This window comes from Amphiura filiformis, chromosome 6 (genome assembly GCF_039555335.1).
Source record: "Amphiura filiformis chromosome 6, Afil_fr2py, whole genome shotgun sequence".
In the NCBI taxonomy this organism is placed as follows: domain Eukaryota; kingdom Metazoa; phylum Echinodermata; class Ophiuroidea; order Amphilepidida; family Amphiuridae; genus Amphiura; species Amphiura filiformis.
Window position 1 is genome coordinate 77,954,936 of NC_092633.1, and position 26,461 is coordinate 77,981,396.

A 26,461-nucleotide genomic window follows, 5' to 3' on the forward strand; every position below is an offset into this window, starting at 1 on the left:
GTAAGACATTTGCAGGTTTCTATACTGGTTTCATAGAACTAAAATAGATTCATTAATTATTGCAAATAGTCGGAGAAATAAAATATTTCTCCGTCTCAAATATGATATCGGAATGATTTACAAAAAATCTTTCTTAAAACTTCTTGGATGAGAAGATGATAGAGGCCGGGTATTGAACTGAAGGCCTATAGATAATAACATCACTGCTCTTCTCCATCTGACTCATTAGCTCAGTTGGTAGAGCATCGGTCCGGTGATCCGAGGGTCCCAGATTCAAATCCTGGATGGTCAGTGAAATTTTTTCACTGGCTGTCATGTATGTATGTATTGACTTGTGTTAAAAACCTTTCTCATATTGCAAATAGTGTTCATGTTTAACTTACCAATAGTAGTACTAAAATAGATTCATTAATTATTGCAAATAGTGTTCATGTTTAACTTACCAACAGTAGTAGTAGTAGTAGGTGTGGTTGTACATATGTCGCCTCTTCTGACCAAGCAAACCTTATCATTAACCTGTCCATCACTTTCTCCAACAGAGAGCTCAGATACTTTCCAGTAGTATTCAGCTGAAAAAACATATTTTTTAAATCATATACGATTGCAAGCAAATTCCTGCTATTATCAAGCCCTATTTCCGTTGATTTTGTTTACAAAAGCATGTTTGTCACTGCATGCTATGCAGGGATTTGACATCATAGGCTGATTTGGCCACTCTTTAACTGTACTCGATCCAGGATTAGAAAGACCAAATTGCAGGCAATTTGAACGGAAATTGATTCTGAGAGATTATGGTTACCTGCCTCCGAGTATAACTCATCAATATAACTAATAGGAGAAGACACATTATGGATCACAAAGCCAACATGCAGTCCACGCCCATATCTCACACACATCTATCTGTGACGACACTCTAAACAGACTAACACAAGTGCTTATATACGGATATGACTTTTGTAACACTTCAACCCGGGACTTCAACACGTTTATATTTCTGCTTTATACGTAAAAGAATAATGAGGCGTTACCTACACCACAAGACGTTTATATGGGCATTTTCACCATCAATTATAAACATGTTACGGCGTTAATATTTTTGTTGAAAATACCCCTAAACGTGTTATAGTGTTAATCGTTAGTAACGCCTCATATGTTGAATTGTCAAAAAGTGTTATCTTCATATGAACTCTTGTGTTCAGAGTGCAGTAATGTTAGTGCAAGTTTGTTGATCTGAAACCCTTATATTCGTGAACTGCATGTCATCTTGATGATGCATGTACATGTCATAGTCAAACCAAGTACAATGTAGTCAAATGTTCAACATTATATTCTATTACATTCATTGCATTACATTACATTTATTGCATTACATTACATTACATTACATTACATTACAAAATATTACATTTAAAAACATTACATATTACATATAAATTGAAAATAAGGGTCTTTAGGTGACACGTCGAATGGGGAAAATAAGGAATATTTGGGTAACGAAATACATGTTAAAAATGGGGTCTTTGGGATGATTTGAAACATGAATACAAATTATTCGCCTGTTATATAAATCATATAAGAATGGTGGCCAAACAAAAGACTTCATATAAATGCAATCTTGTTTCCTTCAACATTTACAAAACATTACATAACACTTATTATATTACACTACATGCATTTATTGAGCGCCCACAATGAACGGAGCGCTTTCCAAAATAACAGGTACGTGTTAAACTACTCCAAAAATAGGAGCACCCCTCCTTCCTCATTATAAACTATCTACTGCTTTTGTACATTCCAATTATTATCACAATAACTCTCCTGCTTTTTGCCCACAGGGTATAGAACTATTTCCGTGTGTACCTTCTGGGTGCATTATGATATATTTGAAACTTACCATCATTGTTTTTGATTTGAATGTTGAGTGTGTCTGGACCGTCTATATTCCCATTTACACACGTGGATCCCAATGGATCCTTCAAGGTCAAAGTAAATGATTCATCGTCTTCTACCTCGTTGTCGTCTGCGACAGTTACGGTGACAGATTGTGTCGAAGTTGAACCCGCATTAAACGTCACATCCCCATCACTTGGTGAGATGCTGAAGTCATCATTATTGGTCGTAATGTGATCAACACTAAAATCTATGAGAAAAGATGGAATTGTACACATAACATAGCATTTTGTACCATTCTTGACAACATAACAATTCGCTGAGCACTATTGCTTGATGATTGATTGTGACTCTTGTTTTGATTATTCAAAAGCGCGGGGAGCGCCGCCTACAAATAGTACCTCTTTAGAGGGACTTCAACTTTCAATTGGGTAGGTTTTTTTTATTGGCATCTTTCAGAACCATCTAATCTTTAGCAGGCCAGCAGCAACCCGAGTTGAACCATTTCTTCAGAACCAGTAATCTTAAAGTGGACAGGGAACAGTCCGCTTGAAAGGCTCTTTTCAGAGCCACCACTAGAAAGGGTCATACATGTACTATAAACTATTCTTTTCAGAACCACCATTCCTTAAGTAGATACGGGGTAATCTACTATTGCATGTACTATTGGGCAAAAGGTCACCCACCCGGGGCCTGCAGAAAAGGTTCAGTCTAACGGTGCAGTTACGGGATTAGAAATTCGAAGAGGCCTCTGGTAACTTTCCCGAATAATTATATTCATTCTATCAGCACTCTGGGAATACGTACTATTGTCTATACCGACTTTTATTTACTCACCTACTGTTTTCGAAAGGACAGTCCCCTGTCTTGTAATATCAATTTCAACAGGTCCGTCCCCCTCGCATATCACTCTGTCATGTATGTTGTCAGACTCAGAATTCACGTCCCATTTAAATTTAGCTGTTGAAAATGAACAGATATTTCATTATACGTTTTACAAGCATATACGTTGGGATCCCATCACACATACGCCATCTCTCCCATTTTTGAAATTAGAGGCCGTAGGAGACATAGGATCTTGACTTGAATATCCATTTCAACAGATGCCATCAAGTGTAAAATTCTCTGGAGTACTTGTTCATATTTCGCGCCCGAAGTTATATACCAGGGGTGCACTCCCAGTTTCGACGTAACGCTATGTGGGGCTGTTAAGACCTCTTTTCAGCATCATGTTACCATGACCAACATATTTTTTTTTATCATATGGAAAGGTTTGGCTACAAAACGATTCTCTTATAAACGCATATATGCACAGTTTCCACCTCGATACACCTGAGCACACAATTTCGTCCAAGCAGCAGTACCCTGTAGAGAACACAGTCTGAGTTTACTCTACACAGTTGAGTGCATAGCATCATAAGAACTGTGTGAGCTTCTAGCTGGTGACTAGTTTAAATTAGGCATCTTTGTCAAAACTTGCCCCCTCCCTGCTCCCCCGCCCACTGGCTACATCCATGGACTCCATGGAAGGTAATCTGGGATTTGCCTGTATAGACGAATCTCATTTCACGCATTCCTACACCTCACTGGCTGCCATAACTGGGTCCCCGTCGGCTACAATACACCCAAAATGTGAAATGATTCGGCCTTGGCGGGAATTCTAAACTGCATTCCATCACCCGTGCTACACGTAGACAAAAGACAACACAATACAATACAATATAACATCGATTTTTAAGCGGCTTTAATTCACCCAATTGGGCAGTCACAACGCCAGTTTGGTGCAGCGGGGACCCAGTAATGGCCGACCAAATCCTGACCATGACTTGGCTCGTGAGATTCGTCAATACGGTGTCACGACGACTTAATTCGCAAAACTAGGAACAAAAAAATCCAGACCAATAGAAATGTTGGTTGAAAATCTGATAAACTTATGGTAAAGTGGTATTTTGAATGCACCAGAGAGTGTAACGAACGTGTAATAATAAATGACCGAGAAACTTAAAATTAGAGACAATCATGCAATGTTCTTGATCTCATAAAATGTACATTCAAACTTACAGTCATTATCCGTTATAGTTATCTGAGCTGTTTGGGGATCACCAACAAAACTGCAATCTGCAGGTCCAACGGATGATATACCAACGGTGAATGTCTCCGACTCCTCGTAACAGTTATCATCAACTATGTCCACAGAAGCTGTCACTGTATTCCGGCTTGTTGGAGGAGAGGCGAGGAAATTCAAATCTTTTGCAGTGCTGTCGTAGTCAGCTGATGTAGCCGTGTTGCCAGCGAATGTAAGTGCTAAATAAAACATTTGTGTAAAACATTGTAAGTCATAATAGTCGGTCATACAACTTTCATTTGTTCAATGTTGTTATAACCAAATACATTTTATTGTACATTGTGCAGAATTTATTGCTGCATGCTACATCCTTTTGTTCATTACCTCCTTCTTATATATTAGGGGAGAACGGGGAGTGTTCGCCCTATTTGTTTCAGACCAAACTAGCGATGCCAATTTTAAGGTTAGGGACGATCTGGTTAACCTATGTGAAAGCACTACGTTGGCTATATACGACCACAATTATAGGCCTTACAATATTAGCAAAAAGGTAGAGCAAAAAAATGCAAAGTGGCGAATGCTGGGGAAGGTTCGCCCATATGGTGGGGTAAGTTCACCAAAATAAAAAAGGTTAAAATATTGCATAACAATAATCAAACAATTAGCAAGGGTATACAGGGCATTCATTCTCTTCTGGGGAGTTACTAAATTTATTGGAGGGGTCGGGGTCAGGGTACAATGTAGGGGTCCAAAGTGAGTTAAAACGTATTTGTTTACAGCTGCGGGATGATTATGAATTAGGACATAAACAGTGGTATACCACATAACGTAAAAAAACATGCATTCCAGTAGTTTTACCTTGTTTAATGGTATATATAATTAGCAATATTGCATACGCCGATGGGGCAGGTCCGCCCTCAACTTTGGGGTAACTCAACTTAAACATATGGGGCGAACATGCCCCATCCTCAAAGAAGCGCATTTGCCCCTTCTGCATATCTTCATATTTTCCTCAGGGTACGCAAAATACAGATTGAATGCCGAGTTTACAACTGAATTAAATCTTTGACAAATCCCATGCGTTCCCAATACAGATTTCCATTAAAACCATCTGTATCAATGTTAACACAACATTATTAATGCAATGTTTTGGCTGCAGTTTGATGAACACGTTCTTATATGTCGCGTAGCTATTATTTATAATGACCTATACTAGGCCTTTGTCACCTAATTTTGTCATCACCAAATTCCCCGATGGCCGTAGTGCTGCGAATCACGTGGTGGGCGAACCTGCCCCCAGAGCGAACACTCCCCGCTCTTTCCTATAGCATAATTATATGACTACAAATTATGCTACTTTCGCTCATATTCCGGTCGATCCTTCATGTAATTATTTCGTGTAAGCTAATCCAAACTATAACCCTAAGCCTAATCCTAATCATAACCCTAATCCTAACCCTAATCCTAACCTTAACCCTAACCCTAATTTCGTGTAAAATTACATGAAGGAGTAACCCATATTGCCTCATATCGACACTGTTTAGATGTATTAATCGACTACTTACCTGCTGTTCCTTCTTGCATAACACCCGTCCCTGTTCTGACAACCGAAACACTTAATGGTCCTTTATCTTCACTGACGGTTGTAGATGGTAAATCCAACGTATACGTGATACCTGCAAATATTATCACACAAATATGTTACTTTACATCTTTTGTCTCTCATGGAGCAAAATGATGAGAATTTTACAATCACCCATTCAATCCATGTCTCTTACTTCCATGTTCAAACTCAAATGCATAAGCAGTATGAAACAGTATGACTGTACAGTGTACTTCGGTTATATATAATGCGCTTTTATAACTGCGCACGTGACCTCCTCCGTACTGCCATAACAGTGACATAACCAATGTCGTAACTAGGGGGTGGGGAAATGCCCCCACCGCCATTTTAGGGATAAAGTGGGGACGGTAGAGCAAACTGTCATTAAAATGACAAAAAATGGGACAAAAAATTGACAAATGGGGACGAAAAGTTGACTAAAATTGACAAATGGGGACGAAAGGTTGACTTAGCCCCCCCCCCTCTTACAACGGGACGAAAAATTGATAAATGTGCATGACAACAGTAAAAGTCTGGCTACGCCTCTGGTATAAACAGAGACAAGAATCCAACATATCTTTTTAAATATTTCCCTTGACTGATACTCGAATGCGCATTTAAATGAAGTCGGGCAGAGTCAAATTAAATTTTGGTCTTAACTAAAATTACTAAAATTAGACCAATCTCATGGTAATGAGACACGTAAGAAGCAAGGTAAGTGTTACATACTATCATCGTCTGTAATTTCCACACACATCCAGCATTGGCCTCCCAGCTGTCCACCATCAACGCTCGACAGAGTTACATTAAAGTTTTCTGTGGGTTCACATACGTCGTCGTCCGTTATAGGGATACTCAACGAGTATGTGTCACTGTCCATCATGATTTCTAGTGGTAACGGAACATCATTGAAATCGGCGTCATCGATGGACGTGTCGGTGACGTAATCTGAGAAAGCCAACAATACAGGAAGGTTATATCGTTATCGTCATCACCAACGTAACAATTATCAATTTCACCACCACCATCATCACGATCATCATCATCATCATCATCATCACCATCATCATCATCACCATGATTAATTCCATCATTCATTGAAAGGAAACTTACTGACATAAGTACAAGTACTTCCTGACCCAGTGCGTTGAACTGATAGCGAAATAGACCCGGCATTTTCAGCAACAGATTGTTTCGCAGTTGTAGATGATCCCAGGGAAAAACTCACTCTTGTCTCTTCACCAATGGGAACTAAGGAAAAACAGTTAAATGTCAACATAAATGGTTATAAAGGAACTCCAAACAACATTGTATGTGAGAATATGAATAGAACTTAGGCGGTCCGAGCTGAAGGGCATGTGGCCATGTGTCATGAAGTGGTGTTCCTTTGCGTTTCGTCAGTAAATTTCAAGGATCACGTATCATTCTGCATTGAAACACTCATAACTTCCAATTTATACAGAGTGTCCCATAAAAAATACCGGGTGAATGAATTTGAACATAAGTCGAGAAATAGGCATCAGAATCCAACATTTTAAAAACAGCGTGTAGGCCATTTTATTATGCATCTTATTTGCTAATTTTATCTGAATCGGTTGACTGATTGAGAAGAAATGAGCGATTACATAGCGCGTGCGTCAATTCACTTCATTCCCAGTTTGAAAGAAAGATCATTCAACACAATGCACACTCAGCTAGTGATTAACTGCCAATGGGCTTTAAATATTTTCGGTGAATCTTTTTCGTTCTTTTTAAACAATCTGTTTAAAAATTACATTTAATTAAGTTTTGTTCAAACTTTAAAAACTGTTCGGTATTGAAAATGAAAGCTTGAATATCTTTTTCCGTTGATGTTGATATTTATGGCATTAAGAATTATTGCATAAAGAATTCCAGCTTCTCACACACATGAATGTTAATGGAATATTCCCAAGAAATTGCAATGCAAAGAGTACATCTTTTAAAACCTCAACATAATGTTGCATGGTATCTAAGCTGTAAGTACTTGATCATTGCCATTATTGGCTCAAATATGTTTTTGGAAAGTTTTAAAGATATAACATATTTGCACAACACAAAGAATTAAAGTTGGAAAGCTTCCAATTGCAGAATAAAGTTTTCTCGGACAAACTGTTGCTCATCTTCAGTGAAAGCACGAATAACATACACACCGACGGATCATAAAATAGCTAATGAGGAGTAAATTTAATGAGATACACAAACTTTAAGAAACGGTAATGAAAAAAGCACCTTTTGATCAAAAAAAAAAAAAGAACTGCATTGATGCGAGTATTATGTAATCGTTAATTTCTTCGCAACCAGTCAACTGAATCAAATAAAATTTGCGTATTATGGTAATAACATGCGCTACGAGCTTAACTTTTCAATTCCGATGTCTAATTTCCGACTTACAGGCTGAGTCAAAAAGAAGTAAACTCATGTTTGAGGAGCTGTAACTCGAGATCTGTAAGGAATCTGCTAAAAAGGAAAATACCACTGGAAAGAGCAAAATTCTACACGTCTACATAAAAACAGGAATTGTTGCAATTGCTTACAGCAAACTCAAGTTATACTCATTTGAATACAACCATCCATTTTTGTAGCTGCACACGGTTTCACTTCCCAGGTAGGGGCCTACCTATCATATTGATTGGTAAGGCGCGATATTCAAATGCAATAATTAAAAGGGCTCTTTACCTCAGTGAACAATATAGGGTATAAATTGCCAAGATTGGGCGATATTGTAGCAACAATTATTGATCTAATTAAGAATAACAATATACGTGGAGTTATAATCAAGACTCGAAATTTAGACCCACTTTCGAGTCTCGTCCTTTTAAAGAAAACTGACATTTTCTAACGGACAAATGACATTCAAAACCCACTCATATTATTTCTTGGTCAAAATGCTATAAAATAGATTAGAAATAGCTAATTAAATTCTGCCTCCTAGAGAGTTATAATCAAGACTCGAAATTTAGACCCACTTTCGAGTCTCGTCATTTTAAAGAAAACGGATTCTTTCTAACGGACAAATGACATTCAAAACCCACTCATATTATTTCTTGGTCAAAATGCTATAAAATGGGTTAGAAATAGCTAATTAAATTCTGCCTCCTAGAGAGTTATAATCAAGACTTGAAATTTAGACCCACTTTCGAGTCTCGTCATTTTAAAGAAAACGGACTCTTTCTAACGGACAAATGACATTCAAAACCCACTCATATTATTTCTTGGTCAAAATGCTATAAAATGGGTTAGAAATAGCTAATTAAATTCTGCCTCCTAGAGAGTTATAATCAAGACTTGAAATTTAGACCCAATTTCGAGTCTCGTCATTTTACAGAAAACTGACCTTTTCTAATGGACAAATAACATTCAAAAGCCACTCATATTATTTCTAGGCCAAAATATTATAAAGTGGGCGAGAAATAGCTAATTAAATTTTGCCTCCTCGAGAGTTATAATCGAGACTCGAAATTTAGACCCAATTTCGAGTCTCGTCATTTTAAAGAAAACTGACCTTTTCTAATGGACAAATGACATTCAAAAGCCATTCAGGTCAGGATAAGCAACACACACATATGGCGCTCTAGCTGAAATACAGCAAGATAATGTAAGATAGTAAATGTAAACCTGTATTTTAGCTATAGTATCTCGAGCTATGTTGCACTAGCTTTCTGCATATCATCCCATACCGTACTAGCAGAGCTATATTGTACGGTATGGGTTCCTCGTACTAGGCGCGACCGTGTATGGCAAGCCAAGGGGGCCAAAAGCGTGGAACAGCTACGCGTAGCTTCTTTCTCGTTACGAGCAGCTGTTTGACCAATCAAAATAGTCAAATTTAATCACGTGGTTGGGTCGTTAGCTGCGCGTAGTATAGTTATAGGTATCCTCTTTCACAATTATTATCTTGTAATTAATTTACGGAATTAGCATAGATAACGAACGGGTAAAGGAGGCCAAATCACAGCACGTGTCAAGAGAACATGTTGCTAATGCCTGGCTAAAATGACACAAAGCATATTTATTTAGTGTTTCCAAGTTTACACCGTGTTTAATAGCAAGTAACTTTATACTCGGGCTGTATTAGCGGTGCAGGGGATATGAAGGTCAAACAGCAACAACTACTGATGTAAAGCGCTGTGTAAAGATATTGCAGGGAAAGCGATATCACATGCCACTGTGTAAATATGGAGAGTAAAATGGGTCATCAATTTTTTCGGAACGGGGAGGGGGGGTTCCTAAATTTACAAAAAGTCGGCGTCAATAAATTGCGGCCCTCACTATTTCGGCATCAAAATGTTATGACCCCGACACCCACCACCGATACACCGTACCCCCTAGACAGGCTAAAATTGTATTGAAATCAGTCTTTTTGAATACAATAAACACACTATCTGTAGTCATCTTGTGACTCCCTACATTTTGTCATTATCAATTTATGACCCCCCTCCCCTTATTTTTCTTTCCAAAAAGTATGACCCCTATATTTGGGATCCCTTCCGAAGAAAATGATAGCCCCTAAATATAGAACAATCATCATTCTGTTCAGATATTACTTTAATAGCACCTATACCATTTTTGCTGATATACTACAGATATTTTCATTTACAAAAATTAACAACGTAATATTTGTGAGAGAGGATGTTTACATCAGCTCCACGTGTTTAAAACCGCGAATCTGATTGGTTAATAAGCTGCACGTAACGAGAAAGAAGCTGCGCGTAGCTAGTCCCACGTTCTGAGCCGCTTAGCTTGCCATAACCGTGCTGCATGGTTCACATTTTCTTACGTTTGCTCTGATTGGTTCTCGCAATCTAAGAGTGTATGAAAGATTTGTAAGAGTATAGGCCTACTAGTACTTTTTTTTTTTTTTTTTTTTACGACATGGCATAACTGGGCATTAACAGCAGAGACAAATAAATCATTTAGAAGCTGCTGACGAGGATGCACCCAGAAAGCGATTAACCTCCCTGCTAAAGCTGGCCCTCGATCTAATGGCTGGAATTTGGGCAGGTAGAGAATTCCATAATTGGGCTGTAGATGGTAGAAATGATCTTTCATGGCTGACAAGGTTTGATCTTGGGACTTCCACTGCTAGGTCATGGGATCTCACAGACCGTCGCAACCTGGGGTCATGGACATGGATGTCTGGCATCAGCTGGCATAACAACTCAGGGGCCTCCTTGTAAAACATACGATGGAAGAGGGTGGCTGCTCCAACTGCCCTGCGGTGGCTCAATGGCTGAATACGATGTTCTTCATACTCATTTGTTGGCAGACCAATGACACGCTTAGCTCTATTTTGGATGGAGTCAAGCTGAGCTAGTGAGGTGGGAGTTGCACCAGTCCAAGCACTGCTGGCATATTCCATTTTTGATCGTATCATGGCCTTATAGATGATGGCTCTCTGTGCAGGTAGAATATAGGGCGAAGCTCTTCTGAGGAGTCCCAGTCGCTGACCGGCTGTCTTTGACATTTTGGTGACTACTTGGTTCCAGGACAAGTTGTTATTCAATGTAAGACCTAGAAGGTCCACGCTTTCAGCTTCTTCAAGAGTTACACCAAAAAAGTGAAGTGGTGGATGGTTGCCATCAGCATCTCTTCGGTTGGAGATGGTAGTGGTTTTACATTTGGCAGCACCAAACAGGACATTCCATGTCTTAGCCCATGTTTCGATCTTGGCCAAATCCCGGTTGAGAGATGCTGCAGCAGGAAGTCTATCTTCTCTGGATTTGATGAAGGACATAATGGTAGCATCATCTGCGTACAAGATGGACTGATTGTTCAGATCTTGTGAGATGTCGTCAATGAAAATGATAAACAGGAGGGGGCCTAGAATGGAGCCCTGTGGTACCCCAGCATTGATTTTTTTCGATCCAGACTCCCTCCCATTCAGGACGACCTTCAGTGATCTATCTTTGAGATAGTCTGTCAGCCAAGCATGAAGAGTACCCGAAAACCCTAGTGCAGAAAGTTTCTCAAGCAGACCAGTGTGCCACACACGGTCAAATGCTCTGCTGATGTCAAGGCAGACGACCCGTGCTTCTTCTCTGTTGTTGAGTGAGTTGGCAAGACATTGCGAGACATATGTCAAAGCATCTGATGTAGAGTGACCAGCCCTGAAACCAAACTGCCGAGGGGAGATCAGATGATGTTCATCCAGGTGTTTCCACATTTTCTTACTAACGAGCTTCTCCATCACTTTTGACATAATACACAGCAGTGAGATGGGCCTGTAGTTTCCAGGTGTATGTTTATCACCCTTCTTGTAGCATGGGATGACATGCGCACACTTCCACTGAGCTGGCATGTAACCTTTGTCAAAACATAATTGAAAGAGGCGAGCGAGTGGAGTAGCAAGTTCAGGAGCCGCCATCTTCAGGACAAGAGCAGGAACATCATCTGGGCCAGAAGCTTTGTTGATATCTAGCTTCAGTAACTCTTTCTTAACTTTGCTGGGCCAGAACACGACCTTCGAGCAGATGGAGGAAGTCCTAGTGTGCAACTCTGGGATACTTTTTGTTGTTGTCTTCTTCAGGGATGGTAGATTTTTCACAGAAAGGGAAGATAAACATTCTGCCTTGTCTTCTGAAGAGATGTGTGTATTTCCATTTGCCTTCAGTACTGGAATTTCAGACTTTCCACCCTTCCCAGCTAGTCTACGTGCTGTCCACCACCAGCTCTTTGACCCTGTTTTCAGTTCAGTAGTCATCTTCTCTCGCACCCGTATTTTGTGGGAGGATATAGCTTTTCGGGAAATAGAGGTGTAGGTGTTTCGTGCCTGATTATACTCTAGGCGAGACTCAGGTGTTTGAAGCGCCTTCCATCTTCTCCATTTGCCAGTTTTCTTCTTTAAAGCCTCATCACACTCCTCATTCCACCACTCAGGATGATTGACAAAAGAACGGACAGTCTTTTGTGGGATATTGCTGTGCATCGCTGTCTGGATGGCACTTGTGATGTTAGAGCAAGCAGTCTCCGGGTCTTCTTTTGTCAAAAGCTCATTCCACCGGACGGCAGCCAGGTCATTTCTTAAGTTGTCCCAATCAGCTTTTTTTGTACATCCATACATGTCTTGGAGGGGATGGTTCAGAGAGAGGAGACACCTCTAAGGCAGTTTTGACAAGGAAGTGGTCTGAGGTACCCACGTTGCACTCAATCTCATTTGGTGTGAATAGGTTTGGTGCATCAGTCATGATGAGGTCAAGACGATTTCCCAGTTGGTGGGTTGGTCCATTGACAATTTGAGTCAGTCCGTGAGAATTACACAGATTTAGTGCAATCCTGCCTTCTTCATCAGTTGGAGATCTGCTGCCAAGCCATTCCTGATGGTGACAGTTAAAATCACCAGCTAGGATGCAGATGTTGGCCTTCGTTTTGGATAGCAGGCGGTCTAGGTTTTTATCATACCAAGTAAGTGATCCTTTTATTTTATTTTTAGGGCAGTACACCAACGAAAGTAGCACAGTTCCACTTTCAGATTGTATGGAAAACACCATCAGCTCATATAACTTTGGTTCTAGGTTGGTTTCTCGCACTATAGGAAAGCCATTTTTGTAATAGATAAGACAACCGCCCCAACCACTGTCATCACTCCTGTCTCTACGCATGTGAGAATAGCCATTGATGTTGATATGTGAGCTATCATCTGGCACAGAGCTGTCAAGTTTTGATTCAGTAATCAAAATTAGATCTGGCTTTGAAGAAGGTGGAGCGAGCTGGATCCTTGCCTGCAGCTGTCCAATGTTTGATCTTAGACCTCTGATGTTTAACAGCCATAAATTCACATTCCTTAATCGTAGTCGTTGGACGTTTCCAGAGTTCGTCGTCGTTGAATCCGTTCCATTTCGAGGCTTATCCTTATAACTTTTAGCGACAAACTATGCAGAAATAGGGATGTCAGCCCTTAAGGAGGTTGTAAAGAAGCACCCTACGGGAAAAACCAGCACAAGATATACAGCACGATTAACACTGCATCTCTACAAACAAGGTTGCCTGTGCGGGCAAAGGTCATTCTCTGCTTCTTCGACATTGCTCTGCAACAAAGTCTCCCTTTCTTCTGCCTACTCATACCGCACTGGCGAGGTGAAATGGTAGAGGCTGGATGAGCTCCAAGTTGGAAAAGAAGAGTTCTTGAAGTCAGCTCTTGCTGTTATACTGACAGGAGGTCTCAGCGCCCCTGCCTTCCATCATTGCGCAGTAGAAAGGAGACCATTCCCTAGACTCCAGCTAGTAGCTCTCCAATCTCTAGAGAAACCTGCCAGTAAGACCAGTCAATTGACTTCATCTTCTGCCTAGTATCTCCTACTGAAATCTGCTGCTGCCCAGATCCAGTTGTGGATGCCGTTGGCTGTTCCCCAAGAAATAGCTCATTTGGCTCTAGCTGACATTTCCTTCATCAGGGGTCCCACTACCCCACTCAAGCTGCCTGAGTTGGCCGGGATTTGTTTACCACCGCCCGGGGCTCAGTGGTGGCAAGATGTTTCTGAATCTTTATTGCCAGAGGATCACGATAGTGCGAATCCGGGGTGCGAGTTCTGAGTAATTTTGAACTGAACCCTCTGTGCAAAGTTCAATGATATTTTTCCTTCTGAAACGGGGGTATGCCTACTGTTAAAATGCCTCCATAGCCTAGATTAATTAGCACTATAAAAGTACTATTCATCTAGCCAAATATGACAACTTTAACATGATTTGCACGATTAGTGCATGTGAACTGAAATATATTGCACAATTACTTACCGTCGTCTCCGTAAACGTATACTTCGCAAATCGGCATAGCAACATTGGCAGTGATGTAAACATACCGACCATAGACTTTCTTGGTGTTGCTGTTACCACAGTCGACTTCAATCGCGCCCTCAGTAGTTATACCGGCCGGAACTGAACCACAGTCGGTGTTACTGGTAACGTCTACGTCAAGTCTCCCTTTCTTCTGCCTACTCATACCGCACTGGCGAGGTGAAATGGTAGAGGCTGGATGAGCTCCAAGTTGGAAAAGAAGAGTTCTTGAAGTCAGCTCTTGCTGTTATACTGACAGGAGGTCTCAGCGCCCCCTGCCTTCCATCATTGCGCAGTAGAAAGGAGACCATTCCCTAGACTCCAGCTAGTAGCTCTCCAATCTCTAGAGAAACCTGCCAGTAAGACCAGTCAATTGACTTCATCTTCTGCCTAGTATCTCCTACTGAAATCTGCTGCTGCCCAGATCCAGTTGTGGATGCCGTTGGCTGTTCCCCAAGAAATAGCTCATTTGGCTCTAGCTGACATTTCCTTCATCAGGGGTCCCACTACCCCACTCAAGCTGCCTGAGTTGGCCGGGATTTGTTTACCACCGCCCGGGGCTCAGTGGTGGCAAGATGTTTCTGAATCTTTATTGCCAGAGGATCACGATAGTGCGAATCCGGGGTGCGAGTTCTGAGTAATTTTGAACTGAACCCTCTGTGCAAAGTTCAATGATATTTTTCCTTCTGAAACGGGGGTATGCCTACTGTTAAAATGCCTCCATAGCCTAGATTAATTAGCACTATAAAAGTACTATTCATCTAGCCAAATATGACAACTTTAACATGATTTGCACGATTAGTGCATGTGAACTGAAATATATTGCACAATTACTTACCGTCGTCTCCGTAAACGTATACTTCGCAAATCGGCATAGCAACATTGGCAGTGATGTAAACATACCGACCATAGACTTTCTTGGTGTTGCTGTTACCACAGTCGACTTCAATCGCGCCCTCAGTAGTTATACCGGCCGGAACTGAACCACAGTCGGTGTTACTGGTAACGTCTACGTCAAGTCTACATGACCCCACACGTACATTGGCACTTGATATGTCAGGATCATTGCCTATATAGAAAAGATATGCTTTGCTATTTATTGTTATTTAAAACCAAAAACCTGAAAGTAGCATCCGCGCAATGTTTTATTGTGTTTCCTATATCTCTAAGACCCACCGATTCAGAATCTGAGGGGTGCCACCCTGGCACCCTTGGGCATTTTGAAATAAATGACCCCAAAATGACCCCATAGGGTTATACAGGGGTCAAAAATTGAAAGTGTTCAAATATTACTTCAAAATGTATCAAACTATTCGTCTACGCTCAAGGATGACAAATATGTAATTTTTCTCAATACGACCTATAAGTTGTGTGCCACAACAGGTCAAGGGTCAATTTTCAGGTCAAGGGGCAATAAGCCCAATCACCATTCTAACTTCCGGTTTTTGAGAGCAGTTTTGGGACACTTTGACCTCTGACATATCGGGAAAATTGACGTAATTATTATTAACTTTCTTATTATTGTCGTAATGTTGATCATTAAAAATACTAAATAATTAATTTATGAAATACTGATATTTTTTATATTTGTTTTAATTATTGTAAAACATTTTAGATTATATTTTGTACGTACGAAAACCCAATATTTCTGAATTTTCTGAAAGGACAAAGTGTCCCAAAACTGCAAGAACTGTCCTACAATGCATTGCAAACTTCCAATGCCGATTTGGCTTATTTTCAGTTTGCATAAGGATTAAAAATTAAAGTTTCTCCGATTTTCGTGAAATATGTAGCAAATTGTTTGTCTACCAAAAGGAATTCAGAAACATAATGGTTTATATTAGCTCCGATGTCTGGTTGATGAGTTACGGAGACAAATAATTATTGCGTAGGTATAATAATCTCAATAGGATCAAATGGCAACCTGTAGTGTCTCCTAGTAACTTTACATAGAGAAACAAAAACATATTTGTGATCCTTGAGCGTATAGACGAATAATTAGATATACTTTGAAGTGATATTTGAGCACTTTCAATTTTTGACCCTTATGGGGCCATTTATTTCAAAATGCTCAAGGGTGCCAGGGTGGCACCCGCCAGATTCTGAACCTCTAGGTCTAAAAAGCACCTAAAAACTTTTGAGTCAAGCCCAATATTCCTATTTCAGCGCCAGACTAATTGTTTTGTTTGTTGGTGGGGGTGCAGGGGTGTGTGGGTGTGGGGTGGGGTGGGGTTGTGTGTGGGGGTGTGTATTTGAGAGATTCCGCAATAAAATCAAGTGAAAACAGATTGAATACTCAAAGAGCCTGCCGGAGACAAAAATCATTAGTAGTGAAGAAAGAGACAGAGTGAATGCCGCTTTAAAGGATGTCTCCGGTAATCACAACATTCAAGTTCAAGTTCAAGTTCAATTTTATTAAATACATTCAGGCCTTTGGTCCATAGTATTACAAAATATTTTGCATTATAAAGCATCACAAATACACAAACAACACCACAAATTATTTTAAATAATTATATAACTTGCATTATGAGAAACACAGTATACTGATGAATAATTTTTACATGTAAAGTATTACCATTAACATGATTAAGTTTTAACTACACTATTTCTTAGACTGAATGCATGATAAACAAATGCAGCTAAGCTTGCCAAAGTGTTCGAGTCTTGAGTATTTATTAAAGAATAAAACTTTTGACGAGTTGGACGAGTCAAAACCAAAACAGGCAGGTATCTTAAACGCAAGCTGGTGAAAATCTGCTTTAAATCGTGTTCAAGAATCAACTAAGATTTATTTTGCCCCACCTTTTGCCAGTAAATTTTTAGTATTTAGTATTTTTAGTATTTTTACTACGTGCCCGGCCTTATCAATTGGTACACAATAGCTCACAAATCGGAAAGCCTGTTTTAATCACATGGTCAGAATCAAATAGTCAAAATGATTCGGACAAATAGGCTACACTGTCCGTACACTGTACAGACACATTGAAAGATCATAGTCCTTGTCATTTCAGGCACGTAAAACATACTCATTATGATCGATGCGAATTATAGAAACAGTTCAAACAATAAAATAACTACACCTTTATCTTGACACTTCCTCATTTGCTCACCCTATTCCTTTTAAAGGAATTTTTATTCCAGCTTTATCTATAATTCTCGTTACACTGCAAAAACAGCAGGGCAATACTTAATAAACAATTGAACGCTTTATTTTTACACTGTCAATTTAAAAGAATCGGATAAAAATAGCTCACATACCAAAAACAGCAGAGCAATACTTTATTAATAAACACTTTATTTTTACACTGTCAATTTAAAATAAAAGGATAAAAATCGCTTACATACCAGTGACCGCATTAGTAATATCCGTTTGTGTAGGAAATATGACGACCTTCTGGACTTCAAATTCACGACCCAAGTCAAGTTGTATCCAATGATCTCCATTAGTATCGGCAGCTATAACGAAGGGAAATATGATTTGATTTAAAACGTAATTTGATCTCATTGAAGAACATAATTGGTTAAATCTTATGATGACAAAGTTTCCTCACACCGTCAACGTCGCACGAATGTTCTGTATGATACCGCAAGCCGTATTGGATCAAAGAGCTTTTAATAGAAATAGAGTCGCAATAGATTATATAATCTTTTGTTCGTTTGATGCCGATTAGAAGTTGCGACAGGCTATTCATAAAAGTGGTACCATTGTTTCGAATAAAGGGTTCCGCCATTAAATTGGTCACTGATCCGGCATCATATTAACGCTTTACACAACAGGCGAGTATCAATAAGTGACCACACTACAGTCATGTGTAAGGGCAGTCATGTGTAAAGTGGTACCATTGTACTCATGTATCCAAAATGTGTGCTTGTGTGGGTCTGAAGACTATAAGGAGGCTTTAGCTGTCGATGCAATCATCTTTACCACCCACCTGACGATAGGCGTTTCATTTAAATAAATTGAATGCTCTTGGTGATCGATTACACATTAATGAATTTTCTGTTATGAGCCAGGAACCCTATTTGCATAACATTGGTGAATGTTACGTAAGAGTTAGGCGGGTTATACGAAGGTAGGCGCTAGGGCGTTGGCCAGTCATTGACTGTTTTCCTAGAGACCAGTGCACATCACGGATAGATTGACTGTACACGGATAGATTTACGTTGCAAAATTTGAGTTTGGAGTTGTGGAGTTGTGAATAGGAGTTTCGCTGGAATTAATTTGTTGTCCTTTGGAAGGTGTACGATAGACATTTAAGCCGGGTACTATCGTGAGTACTAATTTTGTTTTATTGACATAAACTTAATAACATGTCGCAAGAAGGACAATTTGTAATTGTTCGTCAGGAACCCGCTCCTAACCAGGTCGCTGCACAGATATTAGCTAATAATATTGGTGTCCCTCAAATCGGGGCACAGTCAGACGCAGTGAATCAAGCTCAAGCTCCTCAACATCAAGCTCAAGAGAATCTAGCGCAGCCACCTGCGGCTCCTCCGGCGCAACCAGCGCCAGTGTCCGCCCAGGTGATTTCTCAGATAGTGAATCAGGCGATTTCGGGTGTGACTTCCTACATTGATAACGCCATTATTCCCCTAAAATCAGCATCTAAAGAGGTTGAAGAATTAAAGTTACAATCCAAGCTAAATTTCAACCACAGAGGTAACAAAACTCAGTTCCAATTCAATCACGAGATTTTATCGAATGTTGAAGCCTCCATTTCCCGTATTGAAGAGGGCAACATCACCGAAGTTCTGCCCCTTTTGAAAGAATCTGCAGAGAAACTTTCTAAGAGAAATAAACTGATAAGACTAGCTGATAAATCAGACGGGGGGTGGGCCGTCGTTGATGAATATCTGTCAGACGACCTAGCAGAAGATTCTGATGATGACCGCCGTATCAGATCAGCGCAGGCAAAGGCCAGTAGAAAGAAGAGAGCGCGAGCGGCGTCTCGTCAACAAAAGCCGTATCAGCGCAAAATGCAGTATGGTCAGGCGTATGGTAATCCTAGTGGCGCTAATTTTCGTCGCCAAAATTATGGATACGGTCAATATCAATTTGGGAATTCCCAGAAAGGAGGCGACAGATGTTTTGCCTGTGGTGAGGGGGGTCATTGGCGCAGACAGTGCACTGCCGCTTCCCAGTCTGCAACCAAAGGTTATGGGGCAGCATCTACCTCAAATATGCCCAAGGAGGGAGCCAGATGTATTAACAATGAAGGTAATACAAATATAGATTTATTTATTTGCGAGTATGAGACAGGAAAAGATATAGAAAATGTACGGTTAGAGAGCTAACAGATCGGGATTTCAACAAAGCTTTGATACTTGGTAAAAAATATAATAATAGGCCCTACATGGGGTTATAGTTGAAGTTATAAAGTTGATCACAAGCCTACAAATATTTGGTAGGTGAGTATGAAATGTCATGATGAACGCACATACGTAGCAAAAAAAACTAATAGGAATTTTTTGAAAAACGTTTCATAATTTTGCACAGATTATGGTTTACCGGGTACAAGTTCGACAGGAGTGGTCAAGGCCGTTAACACTCTACATTCTGGGTACGATGATATTGACTTCTATTTCAATAATTATTTTGAATACGAATTAGGACGCGAGGAGCCTTACGTTAAAGGTAGGCTTAAAGCATCATTGCCTTTTGGCGGTTCATTGGAGCGGAACCTGACATTATTGACTTAATTTCTAACGGATACAAGATCCGTTGCTATCTTCGCCTGGACCCGCCAAATTTAACAATAACAAATCTGCTATTAAACATCGAGAATTCGTATCACAGGCAATTCAAGAACTTTTAGACAAACAATTGGTAGTTGAATGTGATGAAATACCGAAGATAATTAATCCACTTTCAGTTTCTGAACAAAGTTCAGGGAAATTAAGATTAATTTTAGATCTCAGATATATTAATTATTTTGTTTGGGGAGAGAAGATCAAGTTCGAAGACTGGAAATGTGCCTTAGAATTTTTAACAAAGACGATTTTATGTTCTCATTTGATCTCAAGTCGGGTTATCATCATTTGGAGATATTCCCAGATCACACCCAGTACCTGTGTTTCGCATGGGAGTTCAGTGGCACAATCAAATATTACTCATTTAAGGTCTTAGCTTTTGGCTTAAAATCGGCACCTTTCATCTTCACTAAAACTTTAAGACCTTTGGTAAGATATTGGAGAAGACAGGGGATCTTCATAGTGCTGTATTTAGATGATGGATGGGGACGAGCGGGGTCCTTTGACCAGTGTGAAGTGATTGCAAAACAAGTAAAAGCAGATTTGCTCTCAGCCGGTTTAGTGCCTAATGTAGACAAGTCAGTTTGGAATCCAACTAAACGGTTAGATTGGTTAGGGTTAACATGGGACTCAACAATAGGGGCGATTAGCGTTACAGAAAGAAGGGTTAACGATATCATTGCATTTTTGAAAGAATTCAAAAGGATTTGCCATATGTTTCGGCTAGAAAGCTAGCCTCCTTTGCAGGCAAGGTTATGTCATTATACCCAGTAGTGGGATACATCGCTCAATTGAAGTCAAAGTATTTATACATGGAAGTAGAAAGGAGAGTTCACTGGGATAAAGTTTATAAGCTGTCCAGTGACAGTAGTGTGATAGAAGAACTATTTTTTTGGAGAGAACATGTAGTAGAGTTGAATAAGAGACTTCTCTTTGAATATTCTTGTCCAGTATGCTTAGTATATTCAGATGCTAGTGATTCGGGTTGCAGGGCCTGGTCGGCAGAGTGTGGGGATTAAAGTTTTTTCAGAATTGGAACATAATTGAAAGCAAAAAGAGTTCCACCTGGAGAGAACTTAAAGGTGTATTTTTAGCTTTGCAAGCCTTTACACCCCAATTACAAGGAAAGAAGATATCATTGTCTACCGATAATCAAGGCGTGGTCTCCATAGTCACTAAAGGTAGCATGAAGCCAGAATTACAGGAAATTTCTTTGAGCATTTACAATTTGTGTAAGAACAAAGGCATTGAAATAGAAATAAATTGGGTTCCCAGGTCTGAAAATTCTGAAGCTGATGAGCTGAGCAGGAGAATAGATTTTGACGATTGGGGTGTGAGTCCAGAATTTTTTGACATGATTGATAAAATGTGGGGACCACATTCTGTAGACCGGTTTGCTGATGAATTCAACACAAAACTGAGAACATTTAATTCAAAGTACTGGTCGCCCAAAACAGCTCACGTTGACGCCTTTACATGTGATTGGGCTGGAGCCCAGAATTGGTTGGTTCCACCAATAACTTTGGTGAGCAAGGCAGTTAAACACTTAGTGGCATGCAAGGCTTCTGCAACTTTAGTAGTACCTTGCTGGACTTCGGCTGCATTTTGGCCTATTCTCTTTTCACCACATAGCAAATACAAGAAAGCCATAGTGAATGAACTAAGGTTCAATGATCCGAAGCATATTTTCGTGCAAGGAAAGAATCCTAATTCTCTGTTCGGATCCCCAAAATGACTAGCGCCGTGTTGTGTTTAAGGTTAAACGGAGCCTTGTGTTAATTACAACAAATTATATTATAAACATGATCCATATTCCCTTATAATGTAACGGCACCAAAACGGTGATGAATGTTTTGAAAGCGTCTACATTTTAAGGCGTGGAGAAAGATGTGTTTGCTCTGAATAGCAACAAAGCCACTGGGCAAGAGATGTTTATTAATCTCCACTGGGAGATGCGGTGTTAATTGTATCACAGATTATAGAAGGAATGTGATTGTATATAAATACGGAAAGCCACTGGGCACACGTATACAATATAACGAGTTTGATCCACTGGGAGTCTTTTCTTAGTGCCGAGTACAGAATAGTCAAGTCCAAGTTGAAGAGTTCAACAAAAGCGAACGTTCGCTGATAGACGTTTTTTAATTTGTTTCAGAGATGGGGTGACTGGAGACTTGAATCTGGAAAAGGCGTTATTGGCTTCTAGAGCGCCAAACACGGTTGCCAAGTATAGCCGAGCATTCGAGAACTGGAAGGCATGGAGTCTGTCTCGAAATATTTCGTATCTTCCCGCGATTAAAGACGATATAGCGAGCTATTTGATTAAATTGTACAATGAAGAGGCCCCCTATTCAAGAATAGAAAGTGCGTTTTACGCGATTAAATGGTATCATGACTGTTCACTTTTAGTTAAAAATAACCCGTGTGAATATAAAATCTTGCATTTATTGTTAAACGGCTTAAAAGGCTAAGTCAGAAACCAGTTCCCCGAAAAAAAGGAACCCATAACTCCAGAAATGCTACATGCTATAGTAGGGAAGAATTGTTCGCCAGATAGTCTGGCGGGATGCAGGCTATGTGCCATGCTGCTAATATCTTACGCAGGTTTCCTTAGACACTCTGAGCTTGCAGAGTTGAGAGTTTGTGACATTCAGTATTTCGGTTCGTATATGAGGTTGTTTATAGTGAAAAGTAAAACTGATCAATTTAAGAATGGAGTGTGGCTTATAATAGCGGCTACAGGTAAAATAACGTGCCCGGTCAGTATGTTCTATAGGTACATCACATTAGCTGGTATTCAGCTAGATGGGTCTGATCAGTATCTCTTCAGACCTCTTGTGTTTATGAAATCATCTGGAAAGTATTTCCTGAGGGCAGGTAAGATGTCATATTCTAGATGTAGAGATTTGCTTAAAGAAGCTCTGGTAGGTATTGGAGTAGACTCCAAAAGATTTGGACTACACAGTTTAAGAGCTGGAGGGGCCACAGCAGCAGCCAATATAGGAATACCGGACCGTCTTTTTAAAAAGCATGGTAGGTGGCGGTCTGAGAGCGCTAAAGACGGTTACGTGACTGAATCATTACAGAACCAATTGGCAGTTTCAATGAGTTTAGGCATCTGAGTAAGTTATAGAAGTTATTGCCACTTGGACATGAAACTTGAAGTGAAAGACATGCAGTTTTAGATATTAATTAGCAGTCAAGTGAGGACTTTCTAAAGTAGTCAGAATGAAGATTATTGCAATTGAGGTATAGGCCTATTGATAGAAAAGGTTGTTAATGTAGTAGTAATTTATAAGTAAGGTAATTGCCTAAATAATAACATACATGAGATTAAGCATAACCATTGCATTACGATTATTCCTTGATCCAGCTTTTGCCCGCTCTTTATGCCTTGAGATTAGGGAACATGGAGATGTCCATTGTCTCCTCGAAGAACGGTGTTCCCCTATTCTTAATATTTTTATGTTCCTTTTAGTTAAAAGGGGAGGGGCAAATACGGGGGAGGGCGGTATAGAAAATATTTTATTTACGTTTGAGGGTACGAATTAGTAAATAAATGAATTTTCTGTTATGAGCCAGGAACCCTATTTGCATAACATTGGTGAATGTTACGTAAGAGTTAGGCGGGTTATACGAAGGTAGGCGCTAGGGCGTTGGCCAGTCATTGACTGTTTTCCTAGAGACCAGTGCACATCACGGATAGATTTAATTTTTTGTTAAAAATTGTTAAAAGGTGGGTTTCAGCCCAAATTTAGCTTGTTGGAAGTCAATTACAGATTCGGATTATTCTGGCTAGAAAGAAAAAAGTAACAGCAGGACTACGTAGCCATAATAAGTAAGTTGTGTTCGAGTTGTCGTGATTGGAGGTGATCTATTATAGTAAGTATGATATAGGCCTTGCCTGTCTAGTTGTGATACTAATCATGCTAATCGTGTCGTGTCGTGTCGGGTAGTATCGTGTTGGTGTGTTCAAAAGGTGTAGGTTACTTAACTTACTTAACACAAATTTTTCACGATGAGGTTCTTGCACTGTCCATTGTCTCCTCGAAGAACGGTGTTCCCCTGAGATTAGGGAACATGGAGATGTCCATTGTCTCCTCGAAGAACGGTGTTCCCCTATTCTTAATATTTTTTATGTTCCTTTTAGTTAAAAGGGGAGGGGCAAATACGGGGGAGGGCGGTATAGAAAATATTTTATTTACGTTTGAGGGTACGAATTAGTAAATAAGAATGTATGAAGGCTGCCATATCCAGTCCATACATCTATATTACACTATAATGGTAATCACTATACGTATACAATACATGGAAGTTTAAGTATAGGCCTATAAAGGTTGTTTTAAGAAATTTCCATTTAATTTTATTTTAAGAAGGAGATTGGTATAGAAATAGTGGCGTACACAAAGAGTGGAGGGGGTTGGGGAGGGGCAGATTCACCTCTGTGAGAAGTCTTGGGAGGGGAGGAGGGAGGAAGAGGGGAGGAGGGGATATGGAGAATGAGAGAGGGCTGGAGGATGGGAGAAATAAAAAGATATAATACAGACAAGTAGATAAATAGAAATATAAGGAAAATGATGGGAATGAGAGGGAGGGTGAGAGGGGACAATGAGAGCGAGGGAGTGATAAAGTGTAGGCCTAGGAAAGAATAAGTACAGAGAAGGGAAAAGAAAGGAATGATGAATACATTTAATAATAATTATTAGGCCTATATAATAACTAAACACATAACAGCACTGGGCAGCCATTCGACGATGTCAATGCCTTTATTCGTTACGTAATTAAAACGCCCAGTCAGATGTATTTCACACCTACCAAACACAACTCACCCAATTTCGCAAACTGGACGTTGAATGTACACTCTCATGAATTGGCAACATTTTCCAATATGTCAGCGCTCTAATCGGAAACAATAGAACAATAGACCCTGCAGAGCGTTGTATCGGATATTCACCAACGATGAAGACATACAGCAGCAACAATGAAAATTTGTACACAAGTCTATGGAGTGATTCGTTGTTGCCGTAGGGTCAAGTTTTCATCGTTGCGCCAATATCGCGATAGACTATCCCGTAGTCCACTTGCCCATTGTGCAAACTATGGATATTGTATTTAAGCTTAAAACTCTGATTTAATTAATGTGTGCACAATTGATAGATTTTCACATCTGATCAGTTACCCTACTCCCTCTGTTTGTTAGCTTCCCAAGTGGACTACTGACATTGCCTTGCGGTTAAGATTTTTAACACGGGACTCTATGGAGAGTTAGGCCAATTTCTGGCCTAACTAAAATTGGCCATGATGTAATGCATCTTTAAATGGATCTGCCTTGTGATTGGTCGCCCATACCTCACTATGGTTTAAATCGTCTGGGCCCGCGCCATTACCATTAACTACACCGTAAACAACTGTCTGTGGTATTTGCGGCGTTTTTGTGTTGACGCGAAAGTTAATCTCTCATCAAACATCTAGCGCGCCCATGCTTAGTACTTGTGGTTAATGGACTGATAAACAAGTATGCTTGACAGTGTGTTTTAGAGAGCAAAGTCCAGGGGTAAAGTTCTGCTTACAATTCAAAGTTCATAGTCGAAATTTCGGGGTTCGCTATCAATAAACTGGTAGATTCCAAAATCAGAATTGTTCAGTATTAAAGTGAGCCGTTATAATTATGCAAGATAATGTTGCATTCAATTACTTTTATTGTCACTAATCTAGTCTAGTCTGATATTTTTAACTCTTTATGACCATTTTACTATTGAATACTTTAATTTTAATAAACATCAGTATAATTTTGAGTTCAACGAAATGGGTTCATCATGACTATTATAAATACTAACATATTTTTAATAAAATTCGACTATGGCATAGTCTAATATCGCGACAATGCAGTGGCTCAGTAAATGGTCGCCGTTGTATTATTTTATTGCTGCTGATTTTCTTCATTGTCGCTGATGTAGGCTATTGTTTATTGTTCATTGTTGGTGGGTGTTATTTCATTGTTGTTGTTTTCTTCATTGTCGCTGTTTTACTCAATTGTTGCTGTTTTCGTCATTGTCGCTGTTATTGGGGTTTTCATTGTTGCTGTTTTCTTTGTTTTACTCTTTGCCGTCCCCATTTTTATCAATGAAAATGTCTTGGAGGTACTCCCCCGGCTACACCACTGGTTGCAATTGCTTATTTGCATTTCACCCGGGCATTTCATGATTAATGAATGGTTTACATACTTTATTCTTTCTTTCTTTAGTTAGTTAGTAAATGCTGTTGGTAAATTCTTTATAACGCCAATTACAACAAGATATTAAGAAATATTGAAATAATAAATTAATAAATTAATAATATATTAAAGAAATATCACTACG

The 26,461-nt window shown here is 39.7% G+C and overlaps 1 protein-coding gene across 1 annotated transcript in view; it reads right to left on the reverse strand.

The window, feature by feature from the left end:
• The window catches only part of LOC140154784 (uncharacterized), a 77,682-nt gene that overhangs the window by 14,718 nt on the left and 36,503 nt on the right, over window positions 1–26,461 (reverse strand). The window contains exons 4-13 of the mRNA XM_072177351.1: window positions 17,697–17,807; window positions 15,187–15,417; window positions 14,310–14,552; window positions 6,672–6,809; window positions 6,288–6,506; window positions 5,521–5,631; window positions 3,952–4,194; window positions 2,728–2,850; window positions 1,895–2,140; window positions 444–569 (exon numbers count right to left, since the gene is read on the reverse strand). Coding sequence (XP_072033452.1) covers window positions 444–569; window positions 1,895–2,140; window positions 2,728–2,850; window positions 3,952–4,194; window positions 5,521–5,631; window positions 6,288–6,506; window positions 6,672–6,809; window positions 14,310–14,552; window positions 15,187–15,417; window positions 17,697–17,807 — 1,791 coding nt within the window. The remainder of the gene's footprint in view (window positions 1–443; window positions 570–1,894; window positions 2,141–2,727; window positions 2,851–3,951; window positions 4,195–5,520; window positions 5,632–6,287; window positions 6,507–6,671; window positions 6,810–14,309; window positions 14,553–15,186; window positions 15,418–17,696; window positions 17,808–26,461) is intronic.